The following is a 25,956-nucleotide window of genomic DNA, read 5'->3' on the forward strand; positions in this document are numbered from 1 at the left end:
TGCGAATCAGACAGGTATAATAATGTGATCAGCTATAGAGGTTAAAGTCACTTATTTAGCGGGTTCAGTTATTCGCAGTGTATATTTTGAAAGACTGGAGAGGCGTGGCAGGCGGAGTGGTTGAGGCGGTGAGGAGACACAAGGTAAGCGAAATGTGGACCTCCGCCTGCTGAGAAATATAACAGCAAAACATAACAAATCTACACCACTAATATGACAGCAGTCTGACATAAGGTAAAAATGACTGAGGGTGCATTGCCACCTACAGGAAAACTGTCTTTCTTGCAAACGTCTACTGTCTTGTATTAGACAAAACTAAACCAGTCTGCTTGTCTGTCTCTTCTCCTTTTTTCCGATTTTTGTGTCATTTCCTCAAGTAAATACAAACTGAAGTACTCGCACTTGGCTCTCATGGCACTTTATACTTTTATGCCACAGCATAAAGATCGACATGTATTTGGCATCTATGGTTAGGTTACTTTTCAAAGTACATTGAGATTTTACATACCAAACATGGGGAGCTTATGAAATATGATTCTGCAACTGAGTCATTTCAGAGTAACCTTTGGGTAGTATACATTTACTTAAGTGACGTCCTTAATCGATTTTTAAATACATTTTTAATGATTTTATATACACATTTCCACTGTCTGATATTGATACTTTTACTCTGAACACCTCTTCGATCAATGCCAACAATAAAATGTTTAAAAGGATACCAACAAGGACGCCAACAGAAGAAAATGTCTAAGTCAAACGTTGTGACAAACTGATATCAATTTTACTAAAACAAAAGAAAGCAACAACAAAAGAAAACAAAACGTTCATCAAACACTGTGTTTTCACACAGCCTAAGTTATCCTACGTGGGTTTTGTGCTGTTACTATTATTACTAATCTATATGCATATGGGCTGCCCCACAAGGTGACAATGTCTTTACATATAAAATGTAGGTAAATTAATAATTTTTTTTTTTTAAAAAGGAGAAAACAGACGCATCCAGACCAACAGGCGGCGGTAGACAAAGGAGCAGACACCATTTTAATGAAAAAAAAGACGTCAATGTGGCTCAACAACACCTTGTTCTGTGCGTTTGAATGAGAGTGCCGAGCTGCGAGCGGAGGCTCCGTGGTGCTGAAAGGACAGCTCCTCTGCTCCCCGACAGCCGCAGGTAGGCAGCCCGGACACGGTGAGCACGGTTTTTATCACATTATTACATTCATTGCGTCGTCGTGGGAATGAAATGATTGGCGCCATCACTGGCACCGGTCTGATGTGTCTCCTGAAGAGATCAGACAAGGAGAGGAATCAGCCCTTGATCCGTGTAACATGCTCTCTGTCATCTGGGGCATGAATTGACCTGCGGCCCTTCCCGGTGTTTTCACTCGGAAAGCCCCGTTTAAAGGGCACAAAGGCCCAGTTTTAGGTTCACTCTGTGGTTTGCGCTGTCTGTTAGTGCTGGAGGTTAGCAGATCACATGTGGGAAGGCTGGGATATTCTTAGTATTCTCGATGGCCCCTGAGAATCCCTAGACCCACATTTGCTCAGAAATGAGTTTTTCCTCAGAGCAGACGTGATCTGTTTTAAAGAACAGCCGGATCACACAACGTTTATGATCTGTCTTTCCAAATAGGAGGTGTTTTACTTTCAGTCAGATGCTTTATGTAAAGAGTCCTGACTTCGTAAGACTGGAAGGAACAAAGTAATCTGAAAGCAATCTGTAAGAGCCATGGTAAAGAAACGCAGCTGAAAGATACAATATATTTTGTGATGGTGTGTATTATACTGACCCCTTGCTGCCAAATAGGTCATGATAACATCATGCTTATTGTGTCTTCGTCACTGTCACACAGACATGTTCACCAGGATGTTAAAACTGAGACTTCTCAATGCTGTGGCACCTGCATACTTCTTCACGGCTACAGCAGTCACCTTCATTTTGCACTTCTGCTTCTTCATACCCACAATATTCCCAAACCCGGACACATCATTGAAGGGGTCTACAACTCTTCACACGATTGTTTTCCTTTTCTTGATGTTCAATGCACTGGGAAATTACATAATGACTATCAAATATCCTGCCGAAAGTGCCAATGAGACTGTGGTTCCAGTGTGCTCGCCACACTGCTCGGACAAAGTGGACGCACACTACCTCCTGAACGGCCGTCACTTCTGCAAACTGTGCAAGAAGGTTATTCTCAAGAGGGATCACCACTGCTTTTTCACTGGGAACTGCATCGGCAACAAAAACATGCGCTACTTTATCATGTTCTGCATCTACACATCATGCACATGTTTGTACTCTCTGGTTCTTGGCGTGGCCTTTCTAACAGTGGAGTACTCCATCTCTTTTGAGAACCCACTGACCTTTCTGACTCTTCTCCCACTCTCCACCGGCTACTTCTTCATGGGTAAGTTGCTGTAGCTATATCTCTAGTTAGAGCCACTCATTTAAGATACATGACTTGCTGAGGAATTCACATCCTCCTCCTTTTTAATTTCTCCTCACAGGAACCATCTCAGGCTTGCAGCTGTTTGTGGTGCTGATGCTTTACGTGTGGCTGGGCATCGGCCTGGTCTGTGCAGGCTTCTGCTGCCAGCAGGTCCTGCTGGTGGCACGGGGACAGACCTGGTGTCAGATGCAGAGAGGGCAGCTCGTGGAGAACCGCACCCCCTGGAGAACCAACCTCAAGGATGTTTTTGGTACCCGCTGGATCCTCGGCCTTATCCTGCCAGTGCAGACAGTGGAGATGTGCTCTGATGACACAGATGCACATAAACAAGACTGAGTGATAACCACAGGTCATATCAATAGCTCCCAATAGCTCACACAAGCAGCACAAGTTGTAGAAAATGCTTTCTTGGGATTTCTTGTGGTGATTGATTTTAAGTACTAAATGGATGCTTTATGACTTTTAAAGTACTCCATGAAATAGTTAGCCCGTTAGCATACATTCCTTTAAGGACAGGAGCCATATAAGCAATGTGAAACTTTTGAATAAGTGCATAGTGTAAGTTTATCCTCTAAGCAGCTTTTTACAGGGCAATATTAAGACAAATAATTTTTTTTTTTTTTTTTTTTTTTTTTTTTTTTAGATACAACAGTTTTACATGCACTTCTACATGCTTACATTAAAAACATAAAGGTGGCTTTGCTTAGGTGCATGCATTCATGGGTTTGCAAATTTGTGTTAGGCTATTGATTTGGCAGTGCTCTGAGATTAGTCAAAGTGTGTTGCTCTTCCACACTTCCTTGTAGGATACTACAATGTGACATTCAGGAAATTAGTTTTTATGACTGTAATTCACTTTGATGTTAAGGGCTAGCAGACAGAGAAAACTACAGTTTCTATAGCATCAACTGCCAGGCTTCACATCACTGTTTAGACAATAAACTATTACATGTTGTTGAGCCTGATGTTTCCTACTCAAAAGAATGTGACTCAGACAGTTTGATGACGGTACAGTAATGTGCTCCTTTATAAGAATAGTTGAGGGAAATGAGAAGATGATTACCATATTATTATCCAGGGTATTATTCACAATGTGCCATAAGATTGTGTCTTACATGCTTACTGACCCCCCCAAGATGAGGTATTCACTAAACTGCTAATGATAGGGCCCTCTGTATAAGAATAGTAAGGACTTTTCACTGTTATGCTGCGGCTACAGCTACTGACGTATTCAGCATTGTGTCAAAGATGTTTTGGATTTCAATAAGTATACTTTTTAGAGCTATTTTGTCTATTCCTGTTATACCAATAAAAGCACTCGAATAACAACAAGCTGCCAGTCCTTGTTTTTCAAAACTACACATACTGAGGACAGTGAAATAAATGACTGAGAGGAAGTGGTCTTCAAACAAAGTTTTATGACAGTTCATTATTAGTCAAAGTGACTAAAAGTGACACAGAAAGCACAATTCACAATAATCGGAAAAAACACACCTCTGAAAAGTGGTTCAAAATTATTTTTTTTCACTCTCCTTTTGCCCTTTTAAAACAAAGATTTGATTATTTCATAGTTTTACATCTCCTCATGATTAGAATATATTGCAACAGCAGTGTTTTGTTGCTAAAATAAATAATACAACAGTTGACCTAGACTTAAAGATTAAAACTGAACCATTTATGATGTAATTTGTCTTTATGATTATCATTATTATCTTTCCAATGCAACTCTGAATGTTTTATGGTGCCAGAGCTATGGTTTGTTTTACACTTTCATAGAAGAATGTTAATTCTTTGGAGACTAAAAGTACATTCAACTTTCTTCCATATGAAGCTCACAAAGAAGTACAGAAATCAAAGCTGCCCAAGCATTGATATGAAGTACAAACATAAACATATTCAAAAGGCACAGGCATCCAGTTAAACATTTATATTCACATTATTTTATCAAGACAGAGTGCTCATGTAGAGGAACAAGTCGTAACGTTTATCTAAAAATGTCAGTAACCCTGTAACTAAAGTGCAAGAGTTTGTAATAGGAAACTAAATGAAAATATTTAGGTTCATTTAATACTACATCATATTAAGCTTAAAACTGCAGGAGGCATAAGAATGGCAGCAACATACGCAAAGTCAAGACAATTATATGGCTACAGCACTTCACTTGCTACGGTTTAAGTTTTTGCAAATTCCTACGTTCCTACGTCTTTAAAAACAAGAGCTTGTTTTACCAGTGAACCGGCAAACTAGTTATAGTGTGCTTAGTTTGTTTATATTATTCACACAGCTTTAGTCTTGGTCAAAAACAATATTAAAAATAAATAATATTGACAACAACTAACAATATTATACTAAAAAAAACCTTGAACTTTAACTGAGAGCAATCCACTTCCTGACAAAGGAGGCACCTCCTCTTTCAATTACATTACTATACAATGTGAAAACAAAGTAAACAGAAAAAAATGATTTGAGATGCATCTCAGGAAAAAGGAAATTCAGGCCACATTAATCCATACTGGGTTTTCTGATTCATCTAAAAAGTAAACTGATACTTATACTTTCTCTACAGAAATCACATTCAAGGCATGTATAGGGAATTAACCCCATGTGTCCTCACATGTGCTGTAAGGCATGCGTTTATGCAATTAGAGTTTGACGTATAGTTGGCATAGCCCTATTGCAAGTGATACTTGCTAAGTTGAAACATCAGAGGCAAGAAAATTTCTTATAGGCAAGGGTTTGAAATGTAAGCATGCTTCCTAACTCCAACTTGGTAATAGTGGATGTGATGCAGCTTCATGTGTGGAGCTTAGACCAGCAGTTCTGAATGTTTTTGCAAATTTAAGATGATTTACTGACAACCTCCTGCCAGAGCATGAAAGCATATTGTTTAGTTCTGTTATTGTTTGTTTAGTTATAATGCTAGATGTTGTGTTGACTATTTCACAGAAAGAAAGTGTCTTTGTAAAGATTTGAGATTTATTTTTTCCACATTCATTAAATCATCTTCTGTCCCCCAGATTGAGAACTGCTGGTCACATGCACCAATACATTAAGCCAGGACTGTCTGAGCTTTAGCCCCCCACTGTTCATTATTCATGTCCTGCAGAGAGAGCTGGAGTTTAGTCCAGAGCTGTGGGTCTCTGCTGCTCAGAGCCTCCAGCAGCAGAGCTGTTTGCTCTTGAAGCTGCTGCAGCTGGCCTTGAGTGCGCTTATTCTCCTTGATCAGCTGCTTTGTGCGCATGGCAATCCCCAGCAAGCCAGACTTGCTGAGAATGTTATAAGTATTGCTGAAACGTTTCAGTTTGTTGCTGTGCATCGAGAGGGTGTCCTGGTATTTGTCAGAATGCATCCTTTCACTGTCCACCTCTGTCCTGAATTCATCTGTGCAGGGGAGCAGAGAGCTGGTTCCTGCCAGCGAGTAGAGGTACTTGTCACTGAGCTGCTCCTGACTCTCGGCCGTCTGTGCCTTGGTGTTTGCTGCTTCGGAGTTGGAGATGGGTTTGACTGCAGTCTGCAGTGCTGGCTGTGAGTTTGAGGAGCTGTAGAGCCTCTGGCTGTGGTGGTGCCTCCGCTGTCGCTGGTCGTACACTGATGTTGAGTGCCCCCTAACTCTGGAGGATCCCACCCTCTTAGTGGGCACATCTACGGGGTGAGGGGCGATTCTGGGGTAAGACTTGAGGATGGGCATGTAACCTTTTGATTGTCGGATATTTTCAAAGCATGTCTTTGGAGAACTGCTGCTACCATTTGATACCATAGGTTGGAGAAGAACCACCTGTGATTGAGGCATCACTTCCAAGGGTGACGGAAAACCCCATTGTTTTTCTGCTGGAGCCATTGAAGATGCCTAGAGAAGAAAAACACCTTTAATATTATGCAATAATAGGATACATAATGTATGATACACTAGTCATTAAATATAAGGATCATATACAGAAGGAAAAAAACACTCAAAGAAAATGCATTGTAAGTATTACACATTAAAAATAACAATGAAGCCTTTACATATGCACTCTCTTAGCTCTAGGTTAATTTAACCTTGCATGGTCAATAAAGGCCTGGATATATGAACAAATGAGAGAAAAGCCTGAACCAAAAAACAGAAAAGTAGAAATGTAGGAATGTTTGCTGGTAACTCAGTTGCCACAACTAGTCGACCTTCTCTTATGAATTGATAGAAAAGATTCTGCACTCCTTAAGTTAACAGAACAAAGTCAGACAATCACAGTGAAAAAGTGATTTGAGAAAAAGACTGAATATTCAGGGTCAGCAGCTAGTTTAATAGTGTAAAACACCTTAGATGTGTTTCCTTCCACCTGTTTTTATGATTATTTTAAATTTGTGAATAAAACACCTCAGTGGAAATGCCACAGAAATATTTTTAGGCTGGGGTGGAAAAGTTGATGTATCAATAAAAGCTAAATGTGACAAAGACAGGTGGAAACAAACTTAGCAAATTAATCATGATTTACATGAAGCATGTGACTAAAATGTTCACTGAAGTTTCCGCTCCACTGAGGAGACAGAAAATAGCAGCAGACAAAAAAATACAATATGTGTGGAGCGATGAGCAAAGAGACTGTAATGTTCCTTAAACTAATACATAAAACAAACATAAATGCCTTATTTCTAGCATGTTTTCTACATTGTTTTTCCCCACTTGGGGTTTGATTGTCAACCCCACTCTTTTCCTAAATTTCTCAAAATGTGGTTAAAATTTAACACTTGGATGGAAAACCAACTGTTGACAGTCAGAACGAAGCGCCAAACAAGCCCAGTGTTAAATCTGTTAGGAGTAATGAAATAAACGGTGCTAGGCAGAGACAAACATACACTGTACATTGTATTTTACCTGATTTAGAACAAGGTTGTTCATAATGATCATTGGAGACAGTCCAGCATATGAGCCTCCCATCACAGCCACCTGCGCTCCAGTCAGGTCCTGGCTGAATATGGACCCAGTCCTCCCTGCATCTTCAGAGTCAGTCAGATCAACTGTACTGAGGTACTCAGAGCTGGCATCTGAGGAGACAAAGACAAGCATATGGGTCTCATCATGTTTAAAAGCAACAGATTGATCTCTCTATTGTGTACAGTAACTGAGCTGGAACGTTAGCATCATGAAAACAGTGGCAGATGCAGATAAGCACCTCTAGAGCATCTTGAAAAGGATACCATCAACCTGATGAGGTGGATTATACCAAATCCAGGTCTGTCTCCATAGTGGAAATAAAAGTCATCAGAAAAACTGCCCCAACAGAGGACAGCCTACATAGAGAATGTGACCTAGATCCCCAGATTTGATTAGACTTGACCTTGTTTTTGTCTTGACTGTAATTTTTTTAAAACAGGAAAATGCTAATTACATGCACTTACACCACGTCACAACATGTGCCACTCTGGCAATTCCACCACACGAGTCTCCAAAAATACATGAAGATAAAACATCTATATGGAAACAAGGAATTAGAATGTTTATCTCTGTGGAGCAACATAACTGAATCAAACCTGAGAAGCCTGAATCTCTCTCCAGGTCAGGCTTTGCTGTTCCGAGGTGTGTTGCCCTGGTGAATGCCAGTGTCCTGTGTCTGTCGGGTCTACTAAAGCCGCTCATGCTTGTCCGCTCTGGAAAAATGGACAGTTAAGAGTTGAGGATCAAAACAGTTAGCCTGGAATGGGTAAGAGCAAAGCCTAGCAAAGACCTGATGGATTTCAGTTTGTTTTTGTCTTTAGTCTAGGGTATGTAATGGCAAGACAATAGGGACTGAGACTGAGAATGTTAAGAGACACATTTAACTTAATATGTTGCAGGTCTATCATTTACACTGTAGTTTAGTTGGTTTGTTTCCATCCTCCTGCCATTTCAGTGTCTCAATGTAAGGTTAATTGAGGACTGACTCAATTACTATTTAGCTTGTGCTTATATAAATTATTCACAATAACTGATGGGTCAGTAGGTCAGTGCCGTCTCCCTGATCACTCTCTTTACACGGAGTCACACTAAAATCAGTCGTCTAGTATAATGCAGGGCGATACAATACCGCTGCTATTAATACATACTTCCCTCCCTTAAATACTCTATGGTATTGAAACTGTTATTTTTGCTGCTTATTTTATTTTTTTTGTGTGTTGACTAAATCGTACAGTACCTTTAAAGCATCTGCTTTGTGCTGGTTTTGTATTAACACATCACAATATTAGCATTTGTTTACTTTATCCACTTAATTTACGGAGAAAAGCTTATGTTGACAACTCTGTAGACAGGGTGACATAATATTTTGAATTGGACATGAAACAGGTTAAAAACTTACAATATTATTTTAATTGTAAGATTTTTTTTAAATCTAAAAGGTCGGCCACTGCCACACAACCATTATATTTATATATATGTGTGTGTGTGTGTGTGTGTGTGTGTACAGTATGATACATGAAACACGAAGACTTCAAGGTAGAGAAAAAAAATAGCATTAGCTTGGAGTCTGAACTGCCCAGTGTTTATAACATCGCAATGCAGCTAGCAGTTGTTGATGGTTACACAACTTGTTCACATTAACGTTAGCTAACTGTTAACAACTTGCTGGCAGCTGACCTACACTGCTTAGCTTTAACTCGTCAAGGCAACTAAACTGTGACAAGAAACAACATGTCAGTGTGTGAAATGCAACATTTACGCAGTAACGTTAGTTGTTGTCTGCATCCACTACAGCCTGTTCCTCTGTTTACTGCCTTGCCCCTGCCCTGCTCGTTGTTAGCTCAGTTAGCTAGGTTTAGCTTGGCAACCAACTCATCGCTGTACTATCGGTAACATATTCGGCTAATAGTATAATTTTTTTTTACCATCCTTACCAATACGTCGTTTGCTTGAAAACATATATCCGTTTATATTTGCATCCAAGTTTAAAGTTTTCCTATCGTTGTTCTCGTCTCTTGTCAAGCTAACGTTAGCTACGCTTTATTAAAACTGATCCTTGAACTTCCTCCCTCAGCGTTGTCTTACAGGCAACCGCAGTCCTCCAATGGAAAAAAAAGTATGTAATCATCCAATGAATTCTTTTGTTTTGGAAAGATTCGGGCGTATATTAAATCACTTTATCCTCTCGTGTGGCTCTTTGGATTGTGTAAAAATAATATTGGCCTTGCTAGGATAGGTTACATAAGCATAGGGACCTTTAAGACAGTACTAAGGGCCAAAATGCCCGTGTTAAACGTGACTTGGCAAAGGGGTTGCCACGGAAACGGGTCTGATCCAGATGTTGAGTCAACAGAAGCGCTTGGTTTTGTGGTGTGCGCGGCCCCTGCAGGCATGTGTGGCTCTTTAAATACTTAAAAAAAATCAAAAATAAAATCTACTGCATGTGACACCCCCTTTTATAAAACAAACTATTGTTTGTGAGAATGTGAAAATGACAGCAATTCATTTAAAGATAGGCTGTTATTAGGCTACATTTGTGCAGGTTAGTCTGTGTTAAATAAAATACATAACTCAAGACAGGCTCACAACCATAACAGTTTAATTACAAAATAAATATTAAAATGAAATAAAATGCTAAAACAGTAGAGATGTTACTTTTAAAATTTTCATAGAGATTTTTTTTTTATGTAGTACATGAAAAAAAAAAAAAAAAATTCAAAGGGCATGATTTTACATAACTACTTCAGCTGATTTGTTCCTTACTTTAGTGTTTCTAAAAACAGCCAGAGGAAGACACCTGTGGTGTGGGCGTGTGAGTAATGTGTCACCAGGGTCCACACAAACAGAAATGCTTTTTATATCTGTGAAAAGCTTCTGACCACATTTCAAAAAAATAACAATAAATGTAATCGATATTCTTTAATAGGCATCAATATCAAATGAGGGCTGCTTGAGTGTATTGATTACTGTAGTATTGATCTGCCTATTCCTACCGGGCTTTGTCACATCCGCCCTGCAGCCTACTGCAAACTTTCTGGTGTGTTTTATAATAAACTGATTCCACATGGCTGAGGTTTTGTTTATTTATAAAACAGATTTAATTACTAGTCTATTGTGTCCGATATTTGACAGTTTAATATTTTTATTTATAAACAATGTTCTGTGGACAGTTTCACTTGATAAACTTTTCTGATGAATATTGTTCTGATATAGGCGTGATTGGCAATAAAACACTTCCAATTATAAGAGGGAGAGTGGGATTGTTACTTTCATAACTGATAGATAAGTGTCTATAAACTAATGGTGTGATTGATTGTGACTGAAAACACTGTCTTATGTCTAATCTTCTTTGTATATTTGACCCAAAAAAAATACTTTCATATGGAGCAGTTTTGAACAGTGTTTCCAGAAACACTAGAGGGAGACATTTCATTATTGCTTGGACAAAGCATCTGCACACTCAGTCCAACATATGCTGTTATGACAAGTCAAAGATAATGTTTGAACGAAGACTGACAAACTTTTTACAGGTTGCTGGTCAAAATATGTGTCAATAAATATAGATTTTAAACGTAACCACCTTTAAATACCAAAGAAATCAACAAATTACAATAACTGATACAGTAATAACTAGTATAAAAGAAAAGGCATCAGTCCGTTTGATTCTACATTGCACTGGCTCCCAGGGATATCCATTGTATCAGGTGTGTAACAGCAGTGTTTCCACCAATAACACAAACACACTTCCTGTTGAACCTTGTCAATACAAACGCTCTGCCCATCAGCAGGAGAGCACGTCAACACAATAGTCTTTGGCTGCAGACGCAGCACTGATAGATGAGTGGAGGAGACTCCTGATGCCGTCACTGGGCTGGAAATAAATAATGAGCCACACTGCAACAGGGGGTTGGGTCACCGCTGCAGTTACCTGCGAGGGATCTGGCACCTAAAGGACACAAGAAAGCATAATGCGTTTTTAATGCTGTTAATTGATAGGTGGAGCGTATTTGAATTCTTTCTCCCAAGATTGTGCCATCACCTGTCACACTCTTTCGCTTTCTGTCTCTCCTTTCTCTTCCTTCCTTTTCCTCTTTGCCTTTTCCTACAACGAGAACAAAATCACCAGTAAGCCTCAATTCACCGAGATGGAATATTATTCTTTGCAAAAATCTCAAAACTGACGTTACAACAGTATATTCACGTTCTTACCTTTCAACCTTCACAACAGGTTTCCTGACTCTGAGGAACAAATGTTTTGACAAATTAAAAAGATTATCCGGGTGCAGAGTTATTTAAGTCATCGTAAGTATTTGCCACCCCTGTCTCCTTGAAATGACATTTATATACTCCTAATTAGTTTTTACCAAATATGATTATTATGATTATGTTCACTGTTGACATTTTCTTCCAGTGAAAGAAGTGCTAAATTTATGTAGCAAACACCAGTCACATGGAGGAGGGCGGGGTGGATAGTGAACCTGGAGAGTGGGGTTTGAGTGGTGAGGTTTAGGCTACAAAAGCACTTTCTGTAAAGTTAGGAAAAGACTGTGGTTTCCGTTAGTGCTGATGAAGTAAACATGTCCCATCTCTGTCTCCATTGACTTTTTCAGTATCTGACCAGGACCAAGATCTTTCCCTTTTGTTGCCAAAACCTAACCGTTAAAAACATTATCATGTGTTAGCTACTATGAGCAGATATTGTAGGAAAAAAGTGAAATATGTTGTCAGTGAAGTTTTGGCAGATACACTGTGTACATTTTGTGGCTTGGGGGATAGATTTATGAGAAACCTTTCCTCATTATGTTCATAAAAAATGCAACTCAGTGGCATTACTTTGCTGTTATAAATTAAAGTATACAAATGTCATTTCTAGAGCTGGTATTTTTATACTGATGAATATTTCATGTCACAAATTATGACTTGTTTTCTTACCTACATTCACATGTCTGATGCTCCACAAACGTCATCTCAACATATTCCTGACCCGGCTCTGATGGCCTGATTTTCAACAGCTGAGGGATAAAATGATGTAAGATTATCAACACAGGCAGATACAGTAGGTACAGTAATGGATCATACAAATTCAACAAGAGCAATTATATTGAAGAGGGCCATTTTCTTTACCTGCATGGTGGCGTTTGTGGTGTGGGTGGGATGACACTCCAGGTTCTCGTCCCCACAACAACCTGCACACCTCACCAGTGGCACACAGGAGGGGCTGTAGATATGCTCCACCTCTGTCGGGTACTCCTGCACCACCTCCACAAGCTTCTCGATGGTCCGGCAGAAGCTGCGACGCCACACTTCTTGAAACATTAACACTGTGGATGACAATAGGGGGTTGAGTAAGGACCACTTTGGAATCACAAACCAGTCAGCTTGTGTTTTTCGCATGAGCAGTCTTGTTGACCGAGGACAATAAAGGTGCCGAGCGGAATTTGGGCAGAAAATGCATAATTTGTAGTGAGTCATATTATTATCTGGCCACCGATATTACTGTCACAGTGCAGAGTGCAGCTGATGACTTATTTGAGTTTGTGTATATCAAGATGTTTATGAAGCTTAATCAGAACTGCTGGGAAAAAACACTGCTACTTGAAGGAAACTATACTGTTGACGATGCGTTCGTACACAAACAGAATCTGCAGCAATGCCATGCTCATACCACGCACACAGAAACCTAAAACCAGCAGCGATATGCCACTGTGTATCCTGTTATCATTTTGAAGTAAAAATGTTTGTATAATGTACAGTATGCTTTCCTGTGGGAGTATATGTGTGAAAGTGTCCCAGTTGCACAGACTGTGTGGGAGGAACAGGGATGACTACGGCCGTACAAACAGAGAGGGAAGAGAAAACAAACACTGGAAACATGGCCATGAACAGAACCCTGCTGGAGCTGGAGCTGAGCTACCCACAGGCACCTCTGGGACTGCAGTGACCCCTGGGGTCACCGAATGGAGCCTGACACCACAACAGCTGTTTATAAAAGCAGACAGGCTGGGAGGAGACGTCTAGGGAAGCATCTATGGTAGGGAGAGGAGGCCATGAACCGTTATGTTGTACAGCACAAAGGGCCAGTTCACTGGCCAGTTACTGCTCCTTGAGCTGACTCTATGTCTGCTGCATGTCCTCTTAATCTTCTCTGGCTGCAAGTTCTACAAGTCTTTAACATCCAAATGATTCTCTTTCAGCAGCATTAATTTACAGTGATGTGAGGCAGAAAGAGGATATTAGAGGAGAAGGTGAGCAGTTGGGTAATCCCTGCTTGTCCAGACATGTCCTGTCATTCTCTAAATCCAGATCATATTCATTGACAATGATTTTTGAGCTTAGTCATTCATATTTATTAACAGTGCATGACAAAAAGTATGGGTGAATACACCTCTGTGTGAAGTTACTGTGTCAGGACTGGCATGCGTCAGACTCCACTAAAAACAGCAGTTTAACAAAACAGTTTGAGATACTTTTTCCAAAGTAATGCTTAATAATTCTCTTTCTGTACCACCCATTTGAGAAATAAAACAAGCAGAAATTCCTACCTTCCGTTGTACTGTTTATGCTTGCCAAAGGTAGACTCTGCAAAACACACAAAACATTCAAATTAAACGGTGGAAACTGAAACAGAGTTAAAAAAACAAACAAAAACAAAACAAACAAAAAAGGCAGAAAAAGGGACATGTTCACATGTTTTACACCCCCCTTTCATTAACCAACACCTTTCAAACTTGAATAAAATATACACAAAATTTAAAAACAGCATCGGCCTGAAGTTGGTCCTCTAGTGGTGACAGCTGGAACTACAGTAAAAATAAAGCAGATCATCATGCACCTTTTTTTTTTCCCCACTCTGCAGTGGAAAAGTCTTCCTGACGAGCAGCAGATTCAGTCTCTCATATATATCACGTTCGTCTGCGTGCCCAACTGTTTAGGTTCAAAACCTGTTTCCTGTGGTGTAAGATTCAGCTCTCTATTTATTTTCCCATTGATGGTTTCCTCCTCCGTCTTGATTTTTTCCCATCATCTCATGATAAACAGAGTGCATTTCTCATTCGCCTGGGAAAACACAAAACCTCTAGTTGACTCCATCTCAGGAAGGGAAATCTACATTTTAACAAAATACCCTCCAGCAGACAGCGCAGGACAGGCGGCAGACAACCTGCTTCCGCAATCTCTCGTCATAGTGCTACATATCAGTGTTTCTGCGACACACACACACACACACACACACACACACACCCCTGAAGACATTTACGATGTAACACTGTCTGTGTAGACACTGATAGTGAGATTACTGAAAGTGCTGGGCCAAAACTTGTCATATGATAGAAAACAGACTGACAAAGACTTTCCCTGATGATGGAAGTTAGGACTGTTGCTTTTTACACCATGTCTGTTGCTAAATTGCATTCACTTCCTGTTATGAACCAAAATTAGTTTGAAAGTGAGGATAGCATCTGTCAGCACAGTGCAATACTCTGCCTTTTTTTTTTTTTTTTTTTTTACCCAAACAATGTGATTAAAGAGGAATGTCCTGCTTTGATGATGATGATGCATTCACACTCACACAAACATTTCAGAGGTTCCTGTAAAACTGTCACTGAGATAAGTGTCAGGCAGGTCTGTGTATTTGGGACCGCTCTGTCAGAACAGAGTGTACGACAGACTTCATATCAATAGATACAAGAGCTTCCAGTCAACCACTTAGGTTCAGTCCTCCCTGTGTTAGGGGAACTGTTAAGGCATCTCCCTTTTTTTTCAAAGTGGCTGGTCATCTAGCCAAAGTGTACAGCTGTTCCTCTGACAGCACAGTTTTTCTACAGAGTGGCGTTCACTGAACTGCGCTGGTTTTACAGCAGCACCACAGGATATAAGCTCCACTTGCAGAATATTCTTTATGCACAGCATGGGAAAGTCACAGTTCAGTTTAAGTTATTGTTAAAAGTCACTTCCACTCTCTGGGGCATCGATTAATTTTTTTTCATCCTCTGCAGCAATGCCAGGCTGATAAAATAAATCCTTTTCCAGTGTTAATTGGCATATGATCTGCTCTCTCTCTTCATGTCTATGGGTGTTCATGAGACTGCTCCACATCACAAGGGCTTTTTGGCTCTGGCCTCGGCTGCCGTTGAGAATGTGGTGAGGTGGGGAGGATTTTCTGACCTTGGTCATGGGTTAAGCCTTGACATGGCGAGGAAGCATCTTTGGCAACCTCCTGTGGCTGAGAACAGAAGAGTGAGCTGGCCACATGAAGCTGCCAGATTATAACAGGCTGCATGAGGATCATCACGTAGTCATTCTTTCCTCCTTGTGCACTTACAGTATTAACTGTGTGATTAATGGTGACTGGGAGGTAATTCAGCTCTTGCAGAAAGAGAGAACCACTTTACATCAATATGTGTATAAACTTGTCGAAGAAACCCCACAAGCTGGATCACTTTCTCAGTAGTTATCTCTGGGTTTCACTTCACTCTCAAGGTTTCACTTCTTTCCCTGGTGACCTTTTTCAAGGGTTTTTTCTCTGTGCTCTGTGAGTGTCTAACATTGCCATGTGTCATTTTCATTTACTGTTTTCATAATGTGGGTGTTAAGACCTTTGCAATTAACTATGATTAAGAGGTATGCAAATAAACTTGACTTCACTTGACCTGACTATAAATTCTTTTAGTCTTGGCAAATGAAATACCTCTACTCTGTGTCCTCTGCATTGTATTTACAACATCTGGGGTGTGGAAAAGATATCATTTAGAAAGCTACATTCTAATATTAACTAAAAACAGCAACAACAACAAAAGACAGCCTTTGTTATCATTACACAAAAGGAAAAATGTATCCACTGTTTTGCAGGACTGATTTCCAAAAAAAAAAAACCCAAGTATCTTACTGTGAACGGTCGATTAAACATCAAGAGAGCAAAAGCAGCTGTGGAGTGAAATAAAGCCTTATTTGGTAACAAGAATTGTGTAAATGAAACATATATGATATACACTCACAGAGCACTTTATTTCCTGATTCTGCTTCATGTTTACATGATTGCATAAAACCACTTCTGCAGATTTGTCAGCTGCACATTCATGTTCTACCATATCCCAGAGCTGTTCTACTGGATTCAGATCTGATGACTGATGAAGCCACTGCAGTACACTGAACTCATTGTTATGTTCATGAAACCAGTTTGTACCGACTTTTGCTTCGTGACATGCTGCATTATCACGTTGAAATAGTCATTAGAAGATGGTAAATTGTGGCCATAAAGGGATGCACATGGTCAGCAACAAGTATTAAGGGCCTCAATGTGTGCAAGGAAAATATTCCCCTCACCATGACACCACCACCCCCAGCCTGGACTGTTGACACAAGGCATGTTGGGTCCATAGATTCACGCTGTTGATGCCAAATTCTGACCCTAGCTACTGTGTGCCTCAGCAGAAATCCAGATTCATGAGACTACTGAGACTGCGTGAGACCAGGCAGCTTTTTTCCAGCCTTCAACTGTCCAGTTTTGGTGAGCTTGTGCCAACTGCAGCCTCAGATTTCTTGGCTGACAGGAGTGGAACCTGACGTGGTCTTCTGCTGTTGTGTGTAGCCCATCCACCTCAAAGTTCGATGTGTTGCGCATTCTGAGATGTGTTTCTGCCCACCACAGCTGTAAAGAGCAGTTATATAAGTTCCTGTAGCATTTCTGTCAGCTCCAACCAGTCTGGCCTTTCTCCTCTGACCTCTCTCATCAACGAGGCGTTTCCGTCCACAGAACTGCTGCTCACTGGATGTTTTTTTGGTTTTCACACTACTATTATTTGTGTGAAATAATATATACATGTTATAATATGAAAGGAGCAAATACAAAATTTGAGAAGCTTTACTGTAACTGTCACTCAGTAATTTCATCTGATAAATGACTTAAGCTACTAATCACTTAGTGAAATTGTCATTGATGAATTGTCTAATCTTTTCAGCACTACCATTGGGCCAGAGGATTCCTGTCTAAACCATTCTCATTGGATAATTAACATGTTGGATATGTAATGAGAGTCATAGTCCCCCCCAGGCCTCTCTGGTCCCTATCCCATAGTTATACAAGTTGTTTTCTTTTTCAAACAGCTGGTTCTCAGAAATGTTTTTCTAAGCAGCACAGTGTGCACAGTGTATATGTGCTGCTGCTGAACAGATTGGTTTGGAGAGTGAGGGACAGTTAGTTGGAGCAAGAGATGTTAGATTAAAACATCTGTAGCAGTTACAGCAGTAATGAAACCATGGCATTATGGGTCGTCGTGCTTGATTGCGAAGCTGCTTTAAGAAAATAGTCTTCTATGTTTCTGAATTCTCCAGTGTAAGTTTGTAAGCTGCTGGCTGAGAGTTTGCTCCATCTTCTGGGTCAGATCAGAGGACCTGTTGTGTCCCTGGGCTCCTGCTGTCAGGCCACAGAGGCCCCGGGCCTCATTACTCTCCACTCCCACACAGCTGAACTGCGTCATCTTTAACCTCCTTGCTTAACTCCATCTGTCAGAGGAAGGGCAGTGTGCGTAGGGAGCAAAAATAAAACATGATGGGGACCCAGCATAATGGTCATAAAAGGTTTTTCAACTTTGATGGTCAAGCAGGGAAGGGGGGTGATGGGCAATTCAACAGCAGGTACCATGGTCAGTTGCCAAAAAGAACTGGATACAAGCCAGGCTGGATACTCCACAGTGCAAAATGCAAATCAAATGCAGACAGATTTCTTTGACAGTTTAGCCTAAATTGATAGCACTCCTTCTCCTGAGTGACTGGACTGGAAAAAACTAGAAAAGACTACTTCATTGAGGTTTCTTTTCTCCTTTGGATTGCAAAACACTGACTGTAGAGGGTGAGAAATGTTTGTCTTGTTTCCAAGTAAGTTGAGAAGGAACTTGAAGAATCCTGTTTGTGATGATGAAACTTTCTTTTCAATCTGGGGGATAGAATATGCTAAAATATTAATTAATTGCCATATCTATAATCAGATTTCATTAATATATTGTTGACATATCTATAGTGATGACAGAATATCAAAATGTAGACATTATTTCATATGCTGTACTTCACAAATGATGACTGATGTGCTGGGTCACAGATATTGTAGTTGACAGTGCCAGCAGATTTTATTTGCACTGTTCAAAACAGAGCCAAGGCTCTGAAATGTATCAGTATCAGTATCACAATGTGCCTGTATTTTCATGGCTAGGATTTCCACATATCAAAGTCAGCAGCACTCTACGGTGAAAGTCAGAACACTGGCTAAAAACCACTCTACAAGAACTTTGCCATATTTGGTTTAGTTTAGTGACCTCCGGCTGCTGGAGGGGGAAAATGTGGATTTCAGTTTCAAATCCTTGGGAATCACAGTGAAAAATTAAAACCACAATCATATAATTATCAATACAATCAGATGACACACATGTATCCGATTTACCGCTGCTGTGGCTGTAGTCCTGTATTTTAGGCCTCTTAACACATATATCACCTCAGTCCAGTGATTCATCTTGACTGACTGAGGTTTGCAAGATGAGGTGAAGACTGTCAACAGACTCACAAGTATCAGGACACTAACCCGAAATTACTAAAGATGTCAGAGATCAGTGCAACAGTATATACTTGGTTTCATTTAGAGCAAAAGTGGACTGGCTGAATTTTGGAAAACCTAACTTCTTCAATTCTTCTTGACTCTGGCAAACAATGATCCCAGCTACTGGGCATAATGCCATTATTTAGAAATCTTTCTTCAAAGGTTCAAACTTAACCTTATTCGGTGAGGGTAACAGAGTGGATAAACAGTCTTCAGATGAGATTCAACCTTGTGGCTCTTAAACTGATTTTGGTGATTGCGGAGATGCAAAAAAAGAAAAGCAAAGCAAGGCCTGGCCATAATCCAGGCCAGTGAAACACCTGCATCTTCAACTTGCTGAAAACATATAGGCCAGGCAGAGAGGACTGTGTCCTGGTTTTGACTAAAGCTTGACTGGAGACCACACAGGACAGAGAGCACTAGAGCAGACAGAGTGAATACAAACACAAAGACAGCTTTACGAGTGAGAAACAGAGCTACGTCCCTGCCTCACTGATCTCCCTCATCCATCCTTTATCAAGAGCCAGATTCCACATCATCAACACCATGACCACGACATTAATTGTCAGACCTCTCATGGGGCCTGTAGGTCACTGTATCTATTCTCCACTGCTACAAAAGAAAGCCAGGTTCTGTTTTGTATACACGAGAGGGGTGAAACTGCAAATGACAGCGGTGCCATTACAGGTCTGACGGTAACCAGCTGGGTCTCTAGGGTGGTCAGGTCAGGGCTTGTGATCACAGACTGCTGCCAAAACACCAGCAAACTTCAGCAGAACATGTGGTAGATGTGTCACAACAATTTCTCAAGTAATCTGGGTGAACGGAGCCTTTGAAATCCAGAGTTATGAGTATGTAGCATACTGTCTTGGCAGGTTGTGGTTATTGGTTGTCTGGCCACATGGTGACAACAAGACTCCAGGAAATCACTAGGCCTGGATAAGAAATAGTTAGGCAATTAACGCATTGTAAAATAGTTTTCATACTTCAGCTTTTGTACAGATTACAAGGCAGCTTTCCCCCGTTTCCAGTCTTTATGCCAACACATGCTAACCATCTCTGGCCTCTAGCTTATTTAATGCACAGACATGAGAGCGATATCAATCTTCTCAACAGCCTCTCAAACAGAAAGTGAATAAAAGTATTTCCCAATATGTGAATGTAAAACTGTTCCACTAAGACACATTTTTGTCAAGATAAAGATAATTATCCACTTTAACAGAACTATTTTGTTTCGTTACAAACTATCTTTGTTTTCTTGGATTAGTAAAAAAACAAGGGAGAGGTAAAGGTCAATATAAATGTTGATTTAGATAAACACCATTTCCTCAGTATAAGTCCATTAATGCATGCACAAATGTCCCCCCAAAGACACAAACACACACAACCACTGCATAAACCATGCACCCCGTCCGCAAACATACACGCACACACGACACAGGTCTTGAGATAAGGCTGACCGGTGGTAATTGTGGTCTCTATTACAGTAAACGCTGCTCTCCCTGTGTAAACCACAGTAAATTACATCCAGATGGGAGATTAAAGCTCGCAGAGTAGACGGCTGCCCCGAGCAACGCTGCTCCTCCTCCTCCTCCGCAGGAGGAAGGAGAAATCCATATTTCCTGATTGAGATTGAGACTCTCCCATGGGCCGGGGCATTACAACTAGAGAGAAATACCACAACAGTGCAAATAAGAGCCCCATCAGTCAGCAGGTCACTACCACTGCATGGCCTCACATGCAGACATCTGTACTGGAAGGAAGATGTTCAAATGTAGGCAGAGAGGCACAGACACAGAGGAAAGGTGGAACCTGACTTTTTAATGTTTGATTGTTGATAACTTGAGCTGCATCCTGACAAAAACTGAAACCCACCCTTTGTGTTTTCTGTTGCTGTTAGGTATTTATGAAAGCCTCTGCTTATGAAACCTCATTGTAACAACTGGAAATGTGACATCACACTGTCTACACTAAATATTAACAAGGATAAGAAAAACACACCATGCAGATGATCAGACTCAAGTCTTGTTTTGCTGCTGGTGATGATGTAAAGGAAACACCTGTGTAATGTCACGTCCTCACAAACACAGATATGAGAACAGAAGGTGAGGCTCATTGCCTTCTTCTTTTTTCCATCAGGAACATGCTTCACTGGAGAAGTGATGAGTCTAACTGTCTGACAAAGACAAATGAACTGGGCAAGAAATGTTTCTCTTATCTAGTTTCTATGGTTTTATTCAAAGGAAATGCTGTATTTTAAGAGACACCAACAACGAATGTCATAATCTCATACCAAAGAGGCTTATAATTCTCATCCTTCGCTGATTTTCTTAATATAATGGACTGGTTTTTCTGGATTTGAGCTGAATTCTTATACAGGAGTTTCTTCAGAAACACTGACTCACATCAGTCAGGTTTGGTTGTGTTGATGCAAGATTTCACCTGCACTTTCCATACACACAATCACGATGACAGTAAGAGAGTATTTGCGTGTGCAAGATTCCAGTGGTTTTGTTATAACGTGGGGAAAGTTGTTAAATGGGCAGGAGGCAACAGGTAGTGCAGTTATTGGCAAAGCTCCTTGAATCTGCAGAGTGCAGTACAGACAGGATCTGAGACGTGATAGTCACATTGCTGTGGCTTAAACACAGACACAGGAAGTACCAATAATACATCAAACAGGAAAATGGAGAGTGTCAAGGAATGTGAGCAAAATAACCGGTGCATGGGAGCTGTGTCATATTCTCCATCAGACAGCCCTGGTGATAGGGTGACTGAGAGGCCACCATTGTTCTGAAGGGAAAGCCAGGTGCTTCCACCCACAGTCAAGAGCCATACTGTATATACATGGGACCGGGAGAGTTTCATGATGCATCAATGATTCATGCAAGATGTTAATAACTGACACCTAAAGGCTGTGGTGCTTCATGCTTCTCCTTAAATCTCACCAAGTACATGTCTGTACTTAACCAATGCACTTGCCATAACATAATTTCCACTATTATTTCCAAACTACAACAGCAGTGGCTGCTAGCTTTGTGCTGTGCACTGTATGCTGTTGCCAGCTAAGTAAGATTATAACAGCAGTGATGTCTCAACCACTGTCCCTGCTAATCCACCGTTCACCAATGGTCCCCAACATGGGGGCTGAGTCTACCCCTCAGATTTAAACATAACATTTATTTTTTTCAGACATTTGTCTTATAATTGATTTTCCTCTTGTGAAAACTGTAACCTGATCATTTGTTTTCATCTCTTGTGGCCTCTAAAAATGACCAAAAATGTGATGATGAAAACATAAAATCAACATCTCCTTCAAACATATTCAAACGATAGAGGATTTCCAATAATAAAAAAAGCAATTAACTACATGTTTCTACCCCCCATAGCCAGACAAACACTGGGTTCTGCTGAAAATCCCTGGTAGTAAAGTGGAATGATTAAGCAGTTAAACTTAACCCCACCCTCTCTTGGCTGCTCCACGTTTCATAGCGGACATGAATGACTGCATGAGTCACAATGCTGCTGACGGCAGCTCCAGCTGTAACATCGATGAAGAATCATCATTATCAATTAGTGGCACATATTTAAGGGTAGAGAATCCCAAAGAAAGACATTTATAAATAGCATTGCGAACCACATGGCCAATGTTTGCTTTTTCCACTTTGGTATTCCAGTCTGACAGTTTACTGTGGGAGCTGGCAGGACAGACACCTACAGAAACAGTCTCATTTTGTCACTATGAGCAGAAAAGAGCTGCTAGTATTAGTGTCACTTGTTTGCTTAAAATGTGAAATATGTAGGTCCTCAAATATATTCAAGGCTAAAAACCTCAGGGTGCTTGTTTTGCAATGAAGAAGGAAAATAGAACAATCTTTCCTTTTTCAGGTGCTCCTTGAACAAATAGCCATTAATGGCAACTGAAGGGTTAGAGAAGGACTCAGACCTCAGAAATAACAAGCTCAGACCCTGATAGACCATCTGTATGACAGAGTGGATGCTGAATCTCTGAAATGAAGCGTTTACATTTGCTGTCAGTCTTCATGGCAGTGGGGGGCCATTTAGCCTACTACATGTTGAGGGCCCTGGATTTTGTCACTCCTGTTTTGACTAAGCAGGCCATGAGCTGATTATGAGGATTAGTGAAGATGTGGTGATCCCATGTCTCTCCCACTCACCCTCAACTCAGCAACAGCTGCAAAGTCTCCAGTTAGACAATCTGGTGGGACATGGAGCTTTTTCCAACCTTGAGAGCCTGACTGAGTCTGTGTGTAATAATCCTATATGTGGATTGCAGCCTGGCAAAAGGTTGACTGCTGAAATGTTACTTTTAGTTCAACAGGCAGCGGCAGTGTATGGAGTGTGACAGTAACAGTGACTGGATGCGGGAATGGGCCTGGTTTTGCATTAAACATGAGAGCCATCGGAGACAGCTGCCAGCCTTCAGCAACCTTGGGAGGAAATCAGAGACTGAATGGGTTCAAGGGCCCAAGCGTTAGTTGGCACTATTCCTGCTGTCCAATGCACATCCTCTTACAAGTGTCTCTGCAGCGCCACAGGGCCTTTGAAAGAGGCCTCACTCCTGTTTCAGCTCTGTCCTGTTCTGGCACATTTTCATTAAAAGACTAAAAGGCAATGCCAGGCAACAGAGAACAGAACAGCTTTGTACTAATCCACTGCCGCCTGACAGTGATATGACTAGCCTGAATTGAAGCTTCAATGGAGTTTTTTACGCACAGACACACATACACACACACACACACACACACACAGACTGGTTCATCTTCACTGCCCTGATATTTTACCATGCATGTATCCATTCAACATGCAGATGTATGCTGAGATAAAATACAGGAAGGAGAAACTGTTGGTGCAGATGAAAAGAATTCAAGACTAAAGCCCGAACCTTCTTTTATATTTGTTTTTACTTTTTATAGATATTCGATTATATATCAACCTATACATAGAAAGATATTACAGCCTATATATAGATAGATGTCACTATTTCAATATTTATAGAAGATCCCTTATTTAAGGAGAAATCATAGCATTTCCTTGATGGAAATCTACACTGAGACAAAGAAGGAAAAAAAAAATCCCTCATCAAAAAAGGAGTGAATGTGATCCACGTCTGTGAAACCGGCCTTCAAAGTACGATGCGGCTGTAATTACGAGCTCAGTAAGCGTCGCCAAATAAAACAGTGAGTCACTTTGCATCATGTGTTCCAGAGGGAGTGATGCAGTTTGTCACGTTCCGTCTTATGAATGAAGCGGGATGGCGCTCATTCAAAACTGCACGGAGGTGTCAGGGCACAGCGGACCCTTATCACCCCCCCCACCCCCCTCCCCCCCGCTGACCCAGACGTTTTCTGAATTCATCTGAACATAACATATCTAACAATATGCCCATTTTAACAGGCGATTGCCTCAAAAAAAAAAAAAAAAAAAGAAGCTACTTTCAATGTTTTAATGGCAGACGCCGTGGAAGACCCACATCATCTCCCCAGAGAATGAAAAATCTTGACGGTATAGTCTGGAAAAAAAAAAAAAAAAAAAAAACTTTCAATGAAAGTAAAACTTCTTACCTGTGCAGGTGAGAGCAGCAGATAAAGCGCCACCGCAGTCTCGATGACAAAACCGAGTTTCATTTCGCGATGTCTGCGAGTGGAGAAGGGGGTGGGGGTGGGAGGAGGAGGGTGGGGACGGCTCCCGATGCTTACGATAAAACAATCCAACAAAAAAAAAAAAAAAAAAAAAAAAAAGAGTCCCAAAATACTCATAAAGGGGAAAAGATGCTGACTGAGAATTTCCAAGTCATCTGCTCCCGCTTTACTGTAAGGCTGAGAATGAGAGCAGTCACGTAGCTCCTCCGCCGCCTCTCCGTGTAACCTGATGAAGTCAGATTGTGCGATCTGATGATTAACGAGGAGCTGGGACAATACAAATAATCACCCCAATAAACAAAAGGTGGGGTTTTTTTTGTATATATATTCACATTAAAAATCAACCGAGTCGAAGCACAAAGCCTAAAAAAAAAAAAAAAAAAAGCAAAAGCAAAAAACTATTGTTTGAAGCATGAAATAGCCGCAGCCCAGTTTTGACAAAGTAAAAGCGCAATCTGTTCAGTCCAAGATTTTCAAGTGTTGATCCGCTGCTGGAAAGAAAAAAAAAAAAATGCATAAAGTTGCAGTCTCAGTTTTCACTTCTGCTCTGAGCTCCAGCCGGCAGAACCACACACTTGCTTCTAATTGCCCCCACACTACCTTTTCACAAGCTGGCCATTTAAATCTCCTCCCCTTCTCTGTCCTCTCTGCCCTGCTTCATCTGTCCTCACAGAGCTCCCAGATGAGACCAGCTTTTTTTTTTTTTTTTAATAGCCCCTTTAAGCTGCTGTATGTAATGGTAATTTATGTGATGCTGTAAATGGTTATCACAGAGCTTTTGACACTGTTGCTGATACTTTATTTCTGATTTCTAGACTATACACCACAGGTGATTTACACCACGGAGTATACACAGACTTGCTGAGAAACTTCTTCTGAGGACTCTGTGTGAGAGCTATTCAGGAAGGTAAACATTTAGAGATCTCTTTCAGCGGTGACATGGACGGTATACTCATTGCTGGCCCGGGCTCCAGGATGCACGGAGATTTTCCTCTGAGGCTTTGGTGTTTAGTCAAGTTTGCAGAGACAGAGAAGGGAGATTCCATTACTGTTGACACATAGAGTTAATCTTCAGTGTGAGACTTCTGTGTTTGCAGAAACCCTGAAACGAAATGGATTCCTCATGGGCTTCCACACATTCCTCCAACAGTGCTGAACACACTCCACTGCCTCCTGCTATTGTACAGACCACACTCAGGAGTGTGGAGTTTCTAAACATCTCAGACACTTAAAGCAGAGGTAAGCCATCTCACCCATTACCATCTAGCCGTCCTGGCCAGAGCATCAGTGAGTGCAGACAGTCAGGGATGATGAAAGACATTTCCTTTAATTATACTGGGCAAT

At 40.8% G+C, this 25,956-nt stretch overlaps 3 protein-coding genes across 8 annotated transcripts; 1 reads left to right on the forward strand and 2 right to left on the reverse strand.

Moving 5' to 3' along the window:
• Positions 1 to 20: 20 nt before the first annotated feature.
• Positions 21 to 3,782, forward strand: zdhhc22 (zinc finger DHHC-type palmitoyltransferase 22). 4 transcript variants are annotated; one of them, XM_071497710.1, is made up of 4 exons: positions 21 to 143; positions 984 to 1,189; positions 1,854 to 2,411; positions 2,512 to 3,782. In XM_071497710.1, the coding sequence occupies exons 3-4, from the start codon at positions 1,856 to 1,858 to the stop codon at positions 2,787 to 2,789; spliced, it is 834 nt and encodes a 277-aa protein (XP_071353811.1). In that variant the 5' UTR covers positions 21 to 143; positions 984 to 1,189; positions 1,854 to 1,855; the 3' UTR covers positions 2,790 to 3,782. The 4 variants fall into 4 exon arrangements, with proteins under 4 accessions (XP_071353811.1, XP_071353812.1, XP_071353813.1 ...); XM_071497711.1 differs by having other exon boundaries at positions 984 to 1,171; XM_071497712.1 differs by lacking the exon at positions 21 to 143 and having other exon boundaries at positions 937 to 1,189.
• Positions 3,783 to 3,851: 69 nt separating this feature from the next.
• cipca (CLOCK-interacting pacemaker a) lies at positions 3,852 to 9,591 on the reverse strand. Its single transcript, XM_071497708.1, has 4 exons — positions 9,300 to 9,591; positions 7,962 to 8,078; positions 7,306 to 7,475; positions 3,852 to 6,300 (listed from the first exon to the last, which is right to left on the reverse strand). Exons 1-4 carry the CDS (start codon positions 9,322 to 9,324, stop codon positions 5,503 to 5,505), a joined length of 1,110 nt encoding a protein of 369 aa, XP_071353809.1. The 5' UTR covers positions 9,325 to 9,591; the 3' UTR covers positions 3,852 to 5,502.
• Positions 9,592 to 9,949: 358 nt separating this feature from the next.
• pgfb (placental growth factor b) lies at positions 9,950 to 25,204 on the reverse strand. 3 transcript variants are annotated; one of them, XR_011693687.1, is made up of 7 exons: positions 24,535 to 25,204; positions 13,908 to 13,944; positions 12,490 to 12,686; positions 12,302 to 12,377; positions 11,575 to 11,604; positions 11,405 to 11,467; positions 9,950 to 11,311 (listed from the first exon to the last, which is right to left on the reverse strand). XR_011693687.1 is itself a non-coding variant. In XM_071498546.1 (7 exons), exons 1-7 carry the CDS (start codon positions 24,727 to 24,729, stop codon positions 11,290 to 11,292), a joined length of 624 nt encoding a protein of 207 aa, XP_071354647.1. In that variant the 5' UTR covers positions 24,730 to 25,200; the 3' UTR covers positions 9,950 to 11,289. The 3 variants fall into 3 exon arrangements, 2 of the variants coding, with proteins under 2 accessions (XP_071354647.1, XP_071354648.1); XM_071498546.1 differs by having other exon boundaries at positions 12,298 to 12,377; positions 24,535 to 25,200; XM_071498547.1 differs by lacking the exon at positions 24,535 to 25,204 and adding an exon at positions 14,198 to 16,398 and having other exon boundaries at positions 12,298 to 12,377.
• Positions 25,205 to 25,956: the final 752 nt, after the last annotated feature.

Source organism: Trachinotus anak, unplaced genomic scaffold, assembly GCF_046630095.1.
Source record: "Trachinotus anak isolate AG129_WGS33_773 ecotype Australia unplaced genomic scaffold, CSIRO_AGI_Tana_v1 ptg000015l, whole genome shotgun sequence".
Taxonomy (NCBI): domain Eukaryota; kingdom Metazoa; phylum Chordata; class Actinopteri; order Carangiformes; family Carangidae; genus Trachinotus; species Trachinotus anak.